Source organism: Molothrus ater, chromosome 3 (genome assembly GCF_012460135.2).
Source record: "Molothrus ater isolate BHLD 08-10-18 breed brown headed cowbird chromosome 3, BPBGC_Mater_1.1, whole genome shotgun sequence".
In the NCBI taxonomy this organism is placed as follows: Eukaryota; Metazoa; Chordata; class Aves; order Passeriformes; family Icteridae; genus Molothrus; species Molothrus ater.
In genome coordinates this window covers 50,149,032-50,168,051 of record NC_050480.2, presented here as the reverse complement: position 1 = coordinate 50,168,051, position 19,020 = coordinate 50,149,032, and the positions used below count along the sequence as shown (strand labels likewise).

Below are 19,020 nucleotides of genomic sequence, written 5' to 3'. Positions count from 1 at the left end.
ATGGAGGATTTTTAGCAATGGAGAGGAAGGATACAAACAAGGAATGAGAAAACTAGTAGAAGTAGTGAGAGAAGGAGGAAAAGGGAGACGTGGGCAAGGACCACCAAAACAAGGTCTGCCTCGGCTTGGGAAAGATCAATGTGCAGGAAAATTGGCCACTGGAAAAACCAATGTCCGGAACGGAGAGAAGGAGATGAATAAAGAAGAGGAAACCCCAAAGGGAAGGGGTGGTTGCGCAGGTCAAAGCAGACTGAGGGTGACCGGAGGGTCTCACCCTAGTGGACCCTCTGGTTAAAATCAAGCTAGGGAACAAAGGAAAGAAAATGGAGTTTTTGGTAGACATGGGAGCAACATATTCAATGTTAAATAAAGCTTTAATGCCTATAATAGACAATTGTGTTATGGTAAAGGGGGCAACTGGCCAATCTGAAAAAGCATATTTTTGCAAACCATTAAAATATAAACTTGGAAAGCAAGAGGGAATTCACAGATTTTTGTATATGCCCAACACTCCAAAGGCACTGTTGGGTAGGGATTTGTTGGAGCAGCTAGAAATAAAAATCATATTTAAATATGGGGAGGTTATTTTGGAGGTTAAAGACCAACAGTATGTAGAAATGTTGAGTTTAATGTTACAATTAATGAAACAATTAATAAGACCAGTACTGAAGATGAAGAAAAGTTTAACAAGAAAATAATGGATCAGGTATTTCCTGGGGTATGGGCTTCTAGTGTATCAGGAAGGGCAAGGAACACACCCCCTGTGGAGGACAGGCTTAAAAAAAGGAAAGCTACCTGTGAAGGTAGCTATCATGCATATAAAGGCACACCAGAAAGTGAGCTCTGAGTGTATTTGAGTGAAACTGGAGTGTATCCCATTCAGCTTTAATTCCAGATGGACAAATTTCTCTAGAAGGTGAGCCAAACTATAACAAGGACAAGAGACTTATTGAGACTGAAAATGGGAAATACAAGCAGGAAAGATGGGCAATTACACAAGAAGGGAAAGGAAAACTTGTAGTCCCCTCCTATTTGTTATGGTCACTATTAAAAGAGGAGCATCAGAAAACCCACTGGGAAATAGACACTTTGTATAATTATTTAATAGATAGGACTGTAGCCAGAAATTTACAAGGTACAGCTATTCGAGTGACCAAATAATGTAGTCTTTTGCCTCCAAACTAACCCCAAAAATATTCCCAAATCAAAACTTGGACAAATTGGAAGAAGTTATGGGCCTGGGCAACAGTGGCAAACTGATTTTTCAGAACTTCCCAGGAAAGGGGGTATTGATATTTATTGGTACTGACAGATACCTTTTCAGAATGGCTGGAAGCCTTTAATTCCAGAACTGCCAAGGTGCAAGAGGTAACTAAAGTACTGTTACAAGAGATAACAGTATACCATGCTTTGGAGTCCCAGCCACCATATCTTCAGATAGAGGGCCACACTTCATTTCAAAAATTGTACAGCAAATTAGCTGCCAATTGGGCACAGACTGGGAACTTCATACTCCATATCATCCCCAGTCAAATGGCCAAGTGGAAAAAATGAATAATTTAATCAAGCAACAAATTATAAGGCTATGGGAAGAAGCAAAATTACCTTGGCCCCAGGCTCTTCCGTTAGTATTACTGAGAATCCAGACTAAACCAAGGACAAAAGAAAAATTAAGTCCTTTTTGAGATATTATATGGAAGGCCATAGGGGGTACAAGAGTAAACATCAACCCCAGCAGGGGAAGAAACCCTACACAGCTACACGATGGCCCTAAACAAACAACTCAGAAATTGAGAAGCATTGGCTGGGATTTGGAGCAGGGAATTAGATGGACCAGTACATGACATACAGCCTGGAGACTATGTATATGTCAACTCTTTTGCAGAGCCACAGTGGAAGGACCATTCCAAGTGCTTCTCACCACTTTTAATCAAGGACAAAGAACAGAATGCCTGGATCCACCATACGCAAGTGAAAAACAATCCAGAAGGTGTTTGGAAAGTTACACTGGGTGGTAATGAACTGAAATTAAAGCTTACTTGGGAAAATAAGTACATTGTAAGAAGAAAAGTTAATCTAGTTTGTATTTAAAATGACTTTGTTTCAAAGAATGGCAAGTACAATTTGGAAATTTGTGGCCTTCACGATCGTAGCTATGACCATGACCGAAGTTAATGCAATACCACGTGTGTACAATGCAACTGATATACACACTTGTCAAGGAAAAGCTTATGACTCTTACTCCCGTAAGGCTCTGTCAAAAATGCTGAGAGTCACAAATGCATCTGTTTGGGAAGGGAGAAATGTCTGGGGATGTGAATATGCGTTTGTTCAGGATGGGTTCCACGAATTCTACCAAGAACCAATGGAACTCATCCGGATTAGCCCTGAATGTTGTGACAAATGCTTAAGCAACTGTCCTGAATTCAGACTCAGAATAGAAGGATGTGCAGACAAGAATCACAGAATTGACTATAATATAACTCAAGTCTGTGTTGTTCCTTGGAAGCATAGAATTAGAACAACCAGAACAACCAATTAGCCTCTACCAAGACAGACTGCCCATACTCAGACTACACTCATCCAGACCCTAAAAGAGATAATTTGACCTATAATTACCAAAATTGGACCATATGCTATTAAAAAGACTGGAATCCAAAGGCTACTGCTTAATCCAAAATGGCCCCTGAAGCGGGTAGAAATGCCAATGCAGGTAAATGCTTCTGCCATTAAACTGGAGTGTACCCCATTTCTTAAGACCTCTTTTATGGATGAGACCACTTGGTTACAGAAGTGTATACCATACATGCTCAGACAAAAAAGAGATTTGACTGGATTATTAAGAACAGGACTGGGGGTTTTGAATACAATGGATTCAGAGGTATTAATGAACAAATTAACTGAAGCTGGTAGTGACACAATTAAGTCACAATAGCCTTTACCATCTCCTTTATTAGCTTTAGGTACCACCCAGTGGAAAGTATCCAAGATACTACCAGAACGGGAAAATATAGAAGAATGGGACCATGAATTGATAATCAATATCTTGGGTACAGCTACTGAGAATATTTATTTAGCTCTAAGGTGTGTACAAGCACAATTATGGATGCAATCAGTGGCTGCCTCAGTTATAAAGGAAAGTGGAGAAGGCACCTTTCCTGCTGAGATCTGCAAAATTGTTTGGGATAATTCTTCTGACTTAGAAAGAGAACTTCAGTCTTGGTGGGTTTTGGTCAATTTTACCTATGATCCTGTCACAAGTGTAGTACTGCTTTTGTTTTGACTATACATAATGCATCAGAGGATTTAATATACCCAACAGTTGCTTTAAGTTTGAATCATGAAGGAACTGTACTGTATCCTTCTGAACACAGAACATGGACACAGAAGGTTGAAGGGAAGTGTCAGACTATTAATATAGAGTCATGTGCCATGAGAAGACAATTAGGATTTATACGTGAAGGAAATATGAATAATGATCAAGATACTTGTCTGGATACAGAACAAAGCATTTGTCACTCTGAGGTTCATTCCGTCAACCAGACAACCCTGCTTGTATATGTAAGTCAAGGTGTGCATGCCTCAGAATAGCATGTTCCACTATAGCGGTAGACGAGCTCACCATAAATGAAACACAATTTAATCTGTGCATTTGTAACTTTCCCAAAATTGAAGGATGTAATTTCTCCTATCAGGCACCTGCTGTATCACATCAGTATCTAAAGGCAAATTTGACTACTGTGCAAGAAATATCACCTGTGCCTATAGGAATGAATTTAACTTTAGTCAAACAGTTATCAAAACATGAAGATCTAAAGGAAATTCTTGAAGAAATTAAAATTATGGGAAAGAAGATCTGAATTACAATACATAATGACACAGAGACCATACGGAGGGTCTTTAAAACGTTAGAAGAAGATATGTCTCACCATTAGAGGGATGTACTTTCTGGATGGTCACCAAAACCAATGGGTATACTTAATGCTTTAGTTCACCCAATTATTGTTTTATTGATTTTAGTTACCATAAGTTTGATTTTGTCTGTTGTAATGACTGTTTAGAATTTGAGGATGATACAATGAGTGGCAACCTTAACATCATTATCAAAAATGTACAGTGTTGTTTTAAGAGATTGTTATCTCATGGCTTGGTTAGAGGAAGAAGAATCTGTGTATCAGTAAAAGAATTTACTAACTTTGCAGAGAAACAGCGGAATGAATCAAGGGGTTAAGTTAGAAATGTAGCTAGTAAGACAAAGGCCATATATTTTGATTAGGGGCTTAACAAGGAGATTAAGAAAAGAGTAATTATTACCAGATGGGGATAACTGAATAAAAGACAAAGTATCCTGTATTCGACTTAGCTGTATTCTTAGAAATTACAGGCAATAGATGAAGAATTGTAAAAGGGTAGGAACAACAAATACACCTGGCTTCTAACAATGATTGGGCCCAGGAGAGGGAGTTTGGACCGTGACCAAGGGGTCACAAAGTCCTGGCAACCAGATAAAGGTGAAGAATTTACCATGAGGAAGACTTCTTACTTCATCTTCTGAAGCCCACTGACCCATTTCAAAGCCCACTGACCCAATTCAAGAAGATGACTGCGCAGCCGTAATGAACATTCAGCTCATTGTAATAGCAAGTGGGGGCAGGTGATGCATATGTATAGGTGTCTGTATGTCTTTACGAATATGTAGAGCTTTTGTAGATATATGGAGAAGCTACAGTTTTGGAAATTCACACACATCTTTGGAGGGCTACCTCCCAGTGTGCCCAGCGTGCTGAATAAACATGTCACTTTTCAACTTGAATTAGTTGAAGAGTCTTCTGCCCGTGCATCAGCTGCGAAGGCCTCCTGAGCCCAGAAGCCATAAGGCTGCATTCCTCTACTGCTTGGCCCTGTACGTTCTAGTTCATCCAACACCCGATTAATTCACAACCCACATAAACCATACAAATAATCAGGAGACAAATGCTGCTTGTTTTTTCTGGAGGTCGTAGTGCTTTTTACGGACTTCAGAAATTCACTGTTTATTTCAACAGACCACAGGGCCTAAGTTTGGAAAGATTTAAACAATTATTCTTTATCTTTGTGGACTGTAACTCAATACTGGTTTTTTTTTTCTCTTAAAGGCAGGCCTGCCAATACCAACTGTAAAAGATTTTCACTCCTTTACTTCAGCTGTGGTCTAGAAAGTAGTTTTGTGTTTGCTTTCAGAAATACACAATGGTTGTATTATGAATTTCAGGATAATCAAAATAATTGTTAATCAAAATACTGTTGTTTTGCCCTAAGAGAGGGGTTGTAGTTTGCTTATATATGAACTGTATCTTTTACATAAAGAAGGTGACAGGACCTGAACTTCCAAGCTCTGTGTGCACACATGGGTGTGTGTAGACAACAAGGAAACAATAAACTAAAAAGTTTTCCCTCCTTTTTGCTTTCAGCAGTTGGCAAAATTTGCAGCAACACATAGAAGAAATAATTGATTAGTTCTGAATTTACTACTTTCAATGCACTTACCAGTGTCATCATCAAAGTCAGAAAGGATGCACTCAATCCCATCCTCACTGCTGGCTGACTGTTCCTGCGCTCTTCGGGGCAAGTTAACCAGCCGGCCACTGAGGAAGATGGGTTTCAAGGGCATTTTATAGATTTTGGCTAACAACTTAGAAGGGTGGAGAAGAGGGGAGAGAGAAAAAAATAGGAGGTAAACATCCATGGGAAAGTTTGTAAAAGTAATCACATAAAACACAGGTTTGTAAAATAAAATAAAAAGTATGCAAACACAATTAGAGGCCAAAAGTCTTCCATTCACTGACAAGTAAAAAGTTGTGGGTAAAGAGAGGGAGAGCAGCAATTTAAATAACACATTTCTGAGATGGGAGTGTGTTCTCTTCTCATTTGTGAAGGGCAAAGGTTACAACTCACTGATTGCATCTATGACCTCCAAAGCTCCGTTAGTCATACTACTGCAGGGATAATACCAGCATTTAATCAGGTCTTTCTAAGTAAATAATGTACTTGCAATACACAGACAAGATTTTTTTTAGTCATTCCTGTTCTACTTTTACTGGCAAGTTAAAAGGTATAACAAGATATAAATGGCTGCTTCTTTTAAAGAGGAGAAAATATTTCCCCCTCACTGTGAACTGGAGTTTGTAAGGATGAGGAACAGCAATGTGGTACAGATAGCGTATAGACAGAACATACATTAGATATATACACAGATATTTACTAATTTTTTTAGATGAACAAGATAGCAAGTTGAGTTTGGTATGTCTGCTGTTTATTATTCTGAGTTGACTTATTCTTCCCTTCTTTTCTCAGTCTGCACACTGAATCCACCCATTATCTCTGCATTTAGATATTAAGTGCTTTCAGCAATGATAGTATCCTTTGTTGTGCTTTTGTATTGTATTCAAAAAACATGGCCTAGGTCCAACAAAAAGACCTGCAGGTGCTACAGAAATACAAATAACATTATAAAATCAGATAAAAAATGTCCAGGTAACCCTGGATAATAATATATGCTGTGTGCAAGAAGTTTAGAGAAAACATGCCAACATTCTAATTATTAGATATTTGACCTGAGCTTCAGATATGTCTGCATGGTACAAATAAGCTGCTTCTGCATTTCAGAGAGTGCAACCTCTTGTATTTAAAATAAAAGAATTCTCAACTGGTTTTTTTTTTTTTTTTTTTTTTTTTTTTTTTTTTGTCTTTCATTCACAACACTGTTTATGGTAACTGTTTAAACAAGAATGAATTTAGCTTTGAATTATGTTACTATGATGTTTTTGAACATTCACATTTTCTCACTTGCTCCCTGGGTCTGAGTGTTTTTACTCCTCAGTTTTCCCGGAAGGAGTAATTGCTAACTGTCCTGGACGGTATGATATTCCCTCAGATTACCACTGTCCATTTGGCAGCGCAGGGTATTACCATCAGGGTCACCAAAGACTCTGTAGGGTTCATGCAAATCATCCAATGACTGATGCAAAGCCTGCAGGTTAGAATTATTTCCCAGGCCAGGTTAGTGCCTGTACAAGATTGTTCATCATACCTGAGAACATCTCCTGAGGTAATCAAGCGCGGGAAGGCACAAGTCTGTAGATGCAGATCCTGATCCTGGCACACAGTCACCCATCTCCTTACAATCTACTTCCCCTGGGGACAGGAAAGGCAGCATTGGGAAGGACAGAAGAAAAACAGTAAGTACAGCATTAATTTTCTTTTCTCATTCAGTTACACCCTAACGTTTGAACAGAATCCAGAAAACATCCTTTGTTTGATCTTCTTAGATGACAACCAGGTGACCCCCACACAAACAACACAGTAATACTGGTCATAGTTTGTACACAAATTTTTACATGAAAAAATGCTTTAATAAACATATACCTATTTAATATTTCTTAGTAGAGTCTTTGGGAGTATAATAATCATATATAGTATTATCTGTCTTATTGACTCTATTCCACTGTCTTCCATGAGTGTAGGAATTAATTACTTATATTAAACATTGCTTAATTACTGTAGTGGTTTTTTCTATTCATTTGTACCCCACTGCCCCGGAAAATTCGTCTACCACAAGTTCTTCCTACTAGTTTATTTACTGCTTAAATCCATCATTTTATATTTTGTATACTACACTTCCTTCTGCTGTCTAATGCAGGTATCAAGTCTCACAGTTTCAACTGTATGACAGATATCCTGAGGTTTTAGTGCCACTGTTGCTGGTATTCCTAACTTCAATCAGCAGACTGCTTCTCTCAGGCCAGCTTCACTAACAGAATTCAATAAGCAGAACAGTTCCAAGGCATCCTGCTGCAGAGCTCCTCTCTGGATAACTCCATTCACTCCATCATTTTCCCTGTCTGACAGTCTGCCTGTCCCATCTCAGCTAAAGTTCTGTCCACCTTAGAATACTTGGCTCAAAACCAATTTTCCAGTTTAGCCAAATACTTCTCATTCAGTGCCAAATCTGAAGTGTGACTAAATGCCTATCGATATTAACATTTTCTTACCTTAAAAAGTTATTCCTCTCATAAAGAGCACAAGATAAATATTAAAAATTTTTATTAGATCCTACTTGTTCTCCTTTCTCTATATTTATTTGCTTTTTTATGCTCTTAACTATTCCCTCCATAATGTATTTTAAAGTTTTGTCTACTACTGAGATCAGCCAAGACAGCCAATGAAGTTTGAATCCTTTAGTTTTAAAATAAAATGCACATAGTATGGCATTGTATTTGCTGACGTTTCCCATAGTCCTATTACCTTTAATACAAAAAAAGACCTTGCTTTTTGATATGTGACCACAATGGGGTCAAAATTATCTTATGAATGCAAGAAATGTAAAGAAATACAAGACAGGCTTTTAAGCTCTGCAGAAAAAAAACATGAGTTCTATTGGTACTGGACATGTAAGTTTATTTCTCTTTTGTAGTAATAACTACAATTACAATTACATCACAAGGTGAATTCTTCCCCCATTTAAATCAATGGTGAAATAGGTCAATGAGACAAGAGTAACATTAAAGAGTAGATCTTCTGCAGTTAGGTGCTTCATTTAAATCAAAAGGAGCTGCTCACAGACCTAGATTTTAAGACGTGTTGGTTTATTTCCAACCATCTCTGTGAATTAATTTTCACATTCCCATCTCTGTGAATTAGTATTCATATAGAAACCAAAAGCTCCATTTTATCACTACTTAGAAGTTCTATAATTTACATCCACAAAATACCCCAACAATGTCACAGTTCAGTGAAAAGTGTCAAACTCTAATGATCAAGGCAAGCCATGGATCACCAGCATGGGGGCAGAACGGCCCAGCACCATTTGCCTTTGTTCTGAAGGCTGGTGAAGCATGACAATTACTCTGCAGGGTCACCCTGACATGCTATGCCTGGTCTCTGCTGCCCACAGTGTAAAACATGCCCTGCTCTGTTGCAAACAATCCCTGCTGTCTCTGCACAATGCCAGGCCATTTCTGCAATATTCTAGGTTTGAATGTTTTTTCGTTTTATTATTTACATGAATATAAGCAAATCCTGGTGTAAACTAAGATCAAGTTAAGAAGCAGACACTTTTAATAGTGAGATGCATCTTTGCTTCCATAAAAACTTGAAGAACTGATAGTATTAAAAATGTTACAGAAATAATCCCTTGGTCTTGATTTATTTTATTTTTTTAAAGCATTCTGGACTCAACATCTTCAGTGCCCCTCTCTTTCCTACCGTGCTATGTATTACATAATTGATTTATTCGCTTCTGTGAGGTATCATGACAATAGGAAAATATTTACCCAGTCCTTTGACAAACTTCATAAGGCACATAATATAACTGGTGGCAGCGTTGGCAAAGACCTGGATGTTGTCTGTGTTTAGAAATGCTTCAAAGACATCAAACACTGGAGCCTGGCGTTTCCCTGTGGAGATAACAAGATGAGAACTCTTCCTCACACTCCCTTAAAAATAATTTTCCAACCATTTTTCAACAATTTAACTGAATCTGTAGAATCTTTTCTATTCTGGGCAGAGACAGAAATAATCTTAAAAGTAAAACCTTCTCTTGCTCCTGGGGCAACTCATGTAGCCTTTCACAGGAAGTGACAGAGACTCCCTCCTTTGCCCAGTCTATGACAAATACCAGTTTATGCCTGTTCAAATGGTAGGAGCAGGTTTGAGCTCTTGAACTCAGGAGCTAATACTTCTGTTTGGTGGAAGTTTCTGTTTAGTTTCTGGTTTAGTTTTTGGTAACTGCCAAGATTACATCAATCATGCAGAAAACTATTCAGACTATAGAGTACCAAAATAGCCTTGATTTTCCAAAGCAGATTATCTTCTTCAAAAGCTGTGTACACCAGCATTCAGCCATCAACCGTAACACATCTCAATGACAAAGTTTAGGAGGAAAACCATGTCCCTTACATGTGACTTGTCATGTTTAAACATACCTTCTAATGGGGCAAAAGAAAAAATGGATTTTCCCATATTAACACATTTCCATGCAAGCAAACATCTCCAGGAAGGATGCACATTCTTACAGAAATGTAGTCTGTAATAGCACTAGGAATATGAAAGCCTTGTGATCAAATGCCTGGACAAGCACTTGCCCAGATTATCACATTAAGTTACCCTTAGGTATAAGAGCAATAGATTTCATACAACAGGAAAGACAGTTCACAAGAGACATGCTGCTTGGATACAGTCCTTTTTCCAGTAGGATAGTGACAAATGCTCAGCCAAGCTCAGTACCCTTGCACTACTGTCTTGCTCAGAATTATTCAAGTAGGTTTGACGCCTTTCTTTCTCAGTCAAATAATTTGTTAGAATGTAGAGGACAAAAGGTCAGAACAACACATCTGCTTTCCTTCCTACCCCAACTATTAAGTCAGATACTTTGGTACAGTTCTGGAGTATTGTAGTGCCACTTTCAGTTCAGGCATTTAAATATATTGAGTTAGTGTCCCCCAGGGAATCAAAAGCATATTTGAAACAGTGCAGGAAGTCCTTACCCATAGAGTATTCTCCTACGAGGTACTCTTTGACCTCTGACTTGCTGCTGCTATGCACTGTTTCCAGGGCACTGAACAAGGGTCTCCATCCCGACTGGATCTGGGTAGAACACATTTCCACCAACTCTCCTATAGAGGTGATCACCTGCAGCCAGTGTAGGAGGGGTTAAAAGAAAACAGCCAAAAAGCAGAACTGATATACAAATGGACCTTCAGAAGGAATGTCTTTAAACACATTCCTAGACCTCACTATGATAATCTAGATTAATTTACTCTTTAATTTTTTTTAGATAGTAGAAAATCTTTATTTTATTGCTTTAAAGCCAGGTCTTCTGTCTCTGTGCTCTGCCACAATGCTGAATTGGGTAGGCAGAGCACTCTTAATTCCTAAATTCCTAATTCCTTGAAGATGATTAAGGGGCAGTATTCAAAGGGAATCAGCGAAGCACTCTCAGGTGGACCAAGTGCACTCTGGAAACCATTCTTATGGGCATGGAGACCAGATACAGACACACTGATCAGAGCTAACTTGCCTGGTCTTGGACGTCCTCATCACACAGCTCCAGCTGCATGATGCGCTCAAAGGGGCGGAAAAGTGCCTCGTTGAAGCGAAAGTGAGAAGGCTCGTTCCAGTCCATCAGCACTTCCGTGAGGATGTCATGGATGAAGGAGACAGCCTTCTGAGACACATGTCTCTCCTTGTGACAGGCAGCCTACAGGGAAAGGAAAAGGATTAGACTATGTCCAAGCAAAAAATTTGCTTTTAGTCAGACATTTTCAAGGAAGGTAAGCACTGCATGTTACTGAACCTTCAAAACAGCTTCATCACTGATGTGACCAGGGACCCCACTGTAATGAAAACAGGAGACTACTGCCCTGGAAACAGATGACTGAGACTCTGAGCTGCCTAGAGGTCCACAGTTGTATGAAAATTGGCTGACAAAAACACATAGAGCTAAATAAATTAAATACTAAAACCCACAGAACAGAACTTGTGTGAAATGCTGTCTTTTGTTTGGACTGTGTCAGCCTTTTTCTCTTCCAAAGGTAGCAGCTGAGCTGGCTTTATATAGGAAAAGAAAACCTGCATCCTTTTATAGGAAGAATTGCAAGGATGCAGACCTTGACTGGAATATAGGCAGATGGGGGAGTCAGAGCCCCTTGGGGTTGTATCAGTTTTTTCTCCAGGCACAATTTGCATCATATTGCAGAAGTCCAACACCCTGTCTCAGTCCATTTCAGTAACTTAAGCACATGCTTTGGTGGCAGTATGGCAATATATGACACAGTGTATTCAACACAGAGCAGATTTGACAATGTTGGAGGTTGCTATACATTTTAAGAGCTATCAAGCCTTCTTCATCTTTCTCAGCTTTGTTGCTTCGTGCACACATTCCCATTTTTGTCCCCCATTCCTACCTCTACAAGGTGAGGAGCCACCAGGCTCCAGCAGCGCATGAGGTGGAGCAGCGGGCGGGATTTACTCCTTACAATTCTGAGCATGGCATCACCAAGTCGGAATAAGTGAAGAGCACTTCTCCTGTCCTGTGTGGACTTTACTTCACCTACAAGAAAGTATAAGAATAAATGGAAGCTAAGCATCAGCTGCTCCTCCACTCCTAAATGTCTGAAGAAGAATTAGAAATTACTGATTAAGTGATTGATAATTAATAAGCTTTAGTGGGGGCGAGAAAAAGGAAAATAAACCCCAAACCAATGTAAAACACAGCCTATGCCTGTGTAGATAAAAGAACAGGAGATGGACCCAAGTTTAAAGGTTACTAAACCTACTTTAAGTGATCACTTTTTTTGCAAACGTACAAAAGACAAAGGCTTGGAAAAGTCTTGCAGAAAAGTTAAGCAAGGAGTTAAATAAACTGATATTAAGACCCAAAGTGGTAGTTGTGAAAGGTTTTGGTGACATCTACAGGAAAGATTGTAAACTGCAAATTATTTGGCTTGGGTATTTAATTTTGTATTTCTTATTAAGCAAAGGATACAAAGAACAGAATGTAAGAAAATGCTTTTCTGTTCCCCAGTCACTAATACTTGTTATTTCCTGTTGAAAGGGATTCATCTTCCATTGCTCTTACAACATTTGGAAAGACACTTCATCCTTTCATTTCAAATAACTTTACACTGCTTTTATCTCTAACAAAAGACATAATCAGGGGACATATCACTTTTAAAATAAAAAATAGCACTTAATTCCTCTATCTTAATTTTAATTTCAGTATTAAAACAACAGTTGATTGACCACTACATAACATGAAAAGACGTAATCTATTTATTAAAACTAGAGTAATGAACGTTGAGGTCTCGAGACAAGCAAGACTAAAAAACCCAAAATCTTGAAGTGTCATACCTAGAAAACAACAAGCAGCACTTCAGGGAGAGAGGAAACCAATTAAATTGGAGACTCAGAAAAAAACAGTGTCTACCACAGGACAAAACAAAACCTGTGTTATTTATGTAACTTCTGATTGATGTGAGGTACATGCTCTACTCTGTTGGGGAAAATGAAGCAGGACAAATCCCACTGCTTTAACATTCTTCATTTGTGTGCTCTGTTCTCTATCGCCCATTTCCTGAACACATCTGAGGTTATCCTACTGTCAAGTATGAAACCTAAATCCACTGTCTTAAGTCTAGACTGACCCAAGTTGCCATACTGGTCTGGGTTCAAAAACAGAGCTGTGATTATATACTGGCACACAATTAACACCCCCCAAAGTCCAAGACTCAAATGAATGTCCTGTGATGTGTTTCAAAGCAGATGCGGATGTGGTCTCTGTCCAAATAAAGTGCTCAACTTTTTCTGAAGACAAAAAATTGCTCCCACAATTGTAATAAGAAAGATTAGTCCTGTAAGCAGTACAATTATATATAAAACACTCTGTACAGGATCTTCAGGTTATTTACCTGGCATTGCTAGTGAGTAATCAACTGTATCTGTGACTGAATGGAAAAGCTGGGCCTGAGAAGCCTTCTTGAGCTGGTAAAGGAAGCCTGCCAATGCCGTCAAGTTTAACTTGTCAGCAGCATCTTCAAAAAGCCTGTAGGTAAAGAACAGAATCTAACTGAAAAATTCATGAGATGCAGACTTAAATGTGTATGTAAGAGGAAAACTCCTGTCTGTTTGTGGCTTCTATACACTGGCTTTCATGACACATTGGTAATTGAGGGTTTTTTAATTTATGCAGCGCTGCAGCAAGACTTTGATCTAGAAGCTTTATTAATTGGAGGGTGGAAAGCAGGTTGCTGTGGAATCAACCAGAACCCTTTCAAGATTCACTACAGTGCTAAAACAGAAAGTCACTTCTTCAAGTTACCATAAGCCATTTATGAACCAGTAATCAAAGAACCAGTTGAAACATGCCCAGTCCTCACAACACATATCATCATAGCTTCACTAACTTTAGGGTTACACCAGTTTGCTCCATCTGAAGTTACCAAACCTAACCTGAAAAACAAATTAATTCAAGTCTTAAACCTAAGGTTACCATACCTGAATTGCTAGTTTGGAATATTTTGCTGAATTTGGCTGGGGTATAGTTAATTTTTTTAACAGAGGCAAGTATGGGGCTATGTTTTGGCTAACAGCGACAAATACAAGCAAGAGTTGTTATTTTCAGCTGCAATGGGCTCTTAGGATTTAACAGTTAAAATCTGTACACATGAAACAATAAGTGTGGTTACACTGGAGGGAAGATCCACAGAGATTACAGTGAAATTTCATATGGTGCACCCAGAAATTGACAAAAATATGATTCTCTGTTATTGCTTTTCATGAAAAACTTTTCTACAGTCCTAAGAAACAAGCGATTAAATCCTAACAAACATTTGCATTTAGGTAAAAGGGTAGAAATGAAACCAGCATCATTAAAATGACAGTATTGCTATTCTCTAATCCTCAGACCCAAGCTGTATTGTAAGCTTCCTAAATAAAAGGTATTTTTTTGCCCAGAGTCAAATTTCTACAAGCAGTTTATGCAGTACTTTTGGCTCTGAATTTACACATAACACCTTCCTATGGGCAGAGATCAAGATGAAAAATATCAGTTGGATCAAAAAGGTCAAACCCAGGAATTTTTCAACTGTAACCTGGGCTGCTTAAAATATAGCAGAAATAATATCAGTTGGCAGGCCATGATGAAAGGACATTTCAGACAGCCATTCTGTGACCATACTTGGCTCCCTTGCTCCTCTGGACACACTGGGGAAGCCTGACAAACTGTCCACACAGCTCTGGCAGAAGCAGCTGCTTTCTGACTGACACTGGTCTTGTCAATCAATCCTTCCTGTCAGGACAAGACACCCCTTTACTTTGCTTAACTGATACAACTGTATCAATTTACATGCAAGAAAGAAATCCACCACTCTTGGATGCATTTGATTTGCTTGGCATATTCACTGGTGTGCACAGATACACTCAGCTCAGTACTTGCAGGTACTGCAGAGATGAGAAAACCCCAGGTCTTTTAGAAACTGCTGGTTGTGACAAACACTCAGCTCTCTAGTGAAATTCAACTGAAGCAAGTGGCTGAAACGAACAAAGATCAGGCCCACTGCAGCACAAAAAGGGCCATTTTGGTACTGCTTTGGGAACAAGGATTCTGGCTGCTGACAGCAGTGCTTTTACCTGTCAGCCTGCGTGGAGAGCGTGAGAACAGCTTTGGCAGCACTGGTACCACACAGCAGACTGCCTCCACGGAAGTCAAAAGCTCTGCCCTTACTGCTGTCCTTGATGAGATCCTGGATGGAAACTGGCTGAATGACAGGGTGGCTGCTCAGGGTGGTCTCTTGCTCGGGGGTGAGTGCCTGAGGAGCCTCCCCAGGCTCAGAGTCTGGGTGCTGCCCTCCGGGTGCTTGCTGGGACTGGGTGATGGTAAGGGAGGGCTGGGCAGCACCATCACTGAAGTGGGTGTGCTCCAGTGTGCTGATGTACTCACACACCCTGGGAACACACAGGAGAAACAAAAATTAACAAACACCCCAAAACAACTCCTGCACTAAAACTCCAAATATAACACGCCAAAACAACTCCTCCCTGCAGTAACCACAGGACACTTCCCTCAAACCATAAACAGATGCTTTCTAACTCTCAAATGACACAGAGATAACCTTTCTTCTTACACATAGATAACCTTTCTTCTTTGGCCTCCCATGTGCCTAGATAGCACATAGTTTGGTGGAAGTGCCTAAAAAGCCCATTAAGGTTCCTGGGTCTGCCACAGTCTTCTGGTAACTTTGAAGCTTCCAAGCATTTTGTCCCTGTGTAGTGGTGGAAAACGGCACCATCTTTTCTTTTAGAGATACTGACAGTTAATTCACTTTGACACTGTTTTTACAGAACATCCAGAGATTGCAAAGCCCTTTTTCTCAGTCCCTTACTTTCAGGCAACATGGCCTGAATTCTGGATATTTTGGGAAAGCTGGTGAGTACCTGAATACATGAGGCCAACAGTCCTGATTATGGCTTCCCATCTCCAGACCCACATTAAGGACTGCATCCATACACAAAACATGAGCAGTGTGCAGGCAGACTCCCTGCACTTTCCCCATCTGCTCCAGTTTCTGCTCCACTTTCTGTTTCACTGTAGCATAAAAAAAATAAATAAAATTAGCTTCTTCAGCTTTTAAACAAACACTGGTTTGTATACAGGGTGATGAAATCTATAAAAGAACATGAATTTTAGGCAAAAAAACCCCCAACCAAATCAGAGAAATCCATTTCTTCCTAATAAACCTAAGGTAGCTTTAAAACAAAAATCCTTTTTGACTGAGCCTATATTCGTGAAAAAAAGTATGAAAAAGTGAAAAGCAATGCTAGATTGACACCCTCCACCCCCAAATTCACATCCTGTTGCCCACAGAACAGTTGCAGATTGCCAGTGATATTTCTCTTCAGAGATGGCTGACTGGATATTTATTTTTACCAAAATCTCCTTTGCTATGGAAAAAAAAAATAGCATTTGTGGATTTCATATGTATTTCCATACAAAAAAATTCAAATTCACCAAAAAGCTCTTGCCAAAGTAAAACTAATCTTTATCTGAGCTACAACCATTTGGTTCTATTTATTTTTTCTGAGAACCCCTGAAAAGCTTCATTTTCATGCTGCATTGGAATAGAAACAAGTTTTGAAGCTTTGCAAGCTTTCACAGAACAGATCTGTTTGCCTCTGGCCACTGCTGCTGCCTCCTCTTTGATTCAGCACAGTCTGGCCAACTCACTTCAGCCATGTCCAGCAGAGCAGTCAAAAGCTTGTTTAAGCTCAGGCTTTTTCAGTTTTGTTTTCTCTACCAAGACACCAAATTTAAGTACCAAGCAAGATCTTTTGTGCAACGCTGTCATTTGTAATGGGCTTCTTGCTATTAGAAATTTGACATAAACAGAGAAATTTTGTGTACTTCTTCAAATAGTCACTGGAGAGAACCACTGGGTTTGAAATGGTGGTACAGAGATGCAGAACTTTTTATTCCATTTTAATCTAACATGATTCAGAAACAGTTTTAAATATTTGAGGATGATGACAAAAGATAATCAAGGATATATAAACCACACAGGGAGAGCGATGCAAACTCAGTTTACATTACCACCCAACACACAAAAATCCCTAAATAAGCTGTTTCTCTGATGCTCTCTGGTTGTACTAGCATCACAAGATTTAAAAAGTACACATTGAAAAATGCTGCTGGCTTATGCATTGTTCCACTGATATAAGTTCCATATAGAATGTAATTAGTGGGACATAATGTTAAGAACTTAGGACAGCAGGCATGTACTGAAGACACACATCCTATGTGCCTACAAGCAAGTGGTGTACAGCAGAACAATGGAGGGAAATGCCACTTATGTGTGGCAAAGTGCTTTCCAGTTGCAGCTTCACAGGCAACGTAAGATAAGGTAGGTAATTCAATCATGTAGTTACCTTGAGCTATAGCATCACTGGGTTCTTGGATTTCTTTTTCTTCTTTCTCTTCTTGGACACAGGAGGCCGCAGACATTTGGGCAAGAGCAGATGCACAGTTGGCAGCAACTCCTGTAAAGCAACAACACAATTACTGTATGATCAACATTTCCTCCCCAATCCCATACAACCTCAACAAGAGGTAGGGTCAAGAAAAGTTGGTTGGATATGTTCATGCTGTAGGGCACTCTATGTGTATTGTCACCATCCATGTGTCACCACTATGCAAAACTGGAGGAGGATGCTGCATTTCTTTCTCCTAAATTCCTTCAAGGAAAGTTACCATCCTATTCTATGAATCTGCCATGACATCCCCCATGCAGCCTTACCCAGAGCACAGCTTAGCCGAGCTGCCCTCCTTAGTCCATCCAAGCTCACGCAGATGGAGTCCTTCTCCTTCTGGTTCTGCTCTTTGGCTCCTTCTGCTCCCAAGATGAAGGCCAGCCCCTTGGAGCTGCCTGCCATGCGGCCAGTCAGTGGGGTGGACAAAGTGTCAATCAAGTTCTTCCAACAGCCAATTAAAATGTACCGGGCAAAAGCAATTCCTAAAGTGGAAAAAACATTAATACTATTACTACAAGAAAATGGCACAAGAGAAGCTTTATCATAAGTGGTAAAAAGCCAAGTCACATTTGTCCCCTGCAGGCTGAACTGCCAATTCACATGTACGATGTACTGATATACTTTCTTTTTAAATTGTCATTCTACACTATTTTTCTGCATATGCTTTTGGTACGTAACAACCCACTGCTGGATAACACACTTGTACTTGATATTACAGTCTTAGTACCTGCAACAACAGAATCATCTGTCTTCCGGTTCTGGGAAAGAGGAGATTGAGCTGAAGCAGATGCCATCAATTGGCCACCGATTGCACTGCTGCCCAAGCCGTCGATGTCTGCCAGAACATTAAAAAACATCAGATTACTGTTAGCCACACAGATGGCACGAGGAACACATGTCTTACTGGCTCTGTGTTCAACTAAGTACTAGCATTCCTGACTTCTCAGGTGTGATTTTTTTGTTACTCTTTTTGGCAGCCTTCTAAAGCCTTGGTATAAACATGAGCTGAGGCACCTTAGGCTTTGCCCAGTATAACCAATGTTTTGTTGAATAGGGGAGACATCCCACTCTCATAAGCTGCTCTCCCCCCTCTTCTAGTTACACAATGAACAGAACTTCCAGTAGAGATTTCAAGGTATTACAGTTCAGAACTTACCACACACTTAAATCTCTGCATTTCTTAGTATAATATTTCAAATCTTGCTAAATCCTGTATTTAGATGTTTTCAGACCTCAGTCTTAGTCCTGAAGATGCATTGGGATCCTATTTCCTAAATGTGATTTTTGGTAGATCTCTGTATGCTCAATCTCAACAAAAGAAATAAAACCCTTTCTCCAACACAACTAAAGAGCCATTTCTCACAGAGAGTTTAATGTTAGGGACACCAGGTTGATTTCCTTTCTAACAAGCCCCATCTCCACATCTGGGTATCATTTTTTCCGTGTGTTTTTTCCCTCTTA

At 39.5% G+C, this 19,020-nt stretch overlaps 1 protein-coding gene across 2 annotated transcripts in view; it reads right to left on the bottom strand.

Annotated features, from left to right (window-relative positions):
* ARFGEF3 (ARFGEF family member 3) overlaps window positions 1-19,020 on the bottom strand; it is a 96,688-nt gene that overhangs the window by 23,543 nt on the left and 54,125 nt on the right. For both annotated transcript variants that reach the window (XM_036379416.2, XM_036379419.2), the window contains 12 exons: window positions 18,287-18,394; window positions 17,826-18,041; window positions 17,458-17,568; window positions 15,970-16,120; window positions 15,166-15,480; window positions 13,446-13,579; window positions 11,943-12,088; window positions 11,057-11,236; window positions 10,524-10,668; window positions 9,312-9,434; window positions 7,070-7,173; window positions 5,527-5,671 (listed from right to left, as the gene is read on the bottom strand). In XM_036379416.2, the coding sequence (XP_036235309.1) occupies window positions 5,527-5,671; window positions 7,070-7,173; window positions 9,312-9,434; window positions 10,524-10,668; window positions 11,057-11,236; window positions 11,943-12,088; window positions 13,446-13,579; window positions 15,166-15,480; window positions 15,970-16,120; window positions 17,458-17,568; window positions 17,826-18,041; window positions 18,287-18,394 (1,878 nt within the window). The remainder of the gene's footprint in view (window positions 1-5,526; window positions 5,672-7,069; window positions 7,174-9,311; window positions 9,435-10,523; window positions 10,669-11,056; window positions 11,237-11,942; window positions 12,089-13,445; window positions 13,580-15,165; window positions 15,481-15,969; window positions 16,121-17,457; window positions 17,569-17,825; window positions 18,042-18,286; window positions 18,395-19,020) is intronic.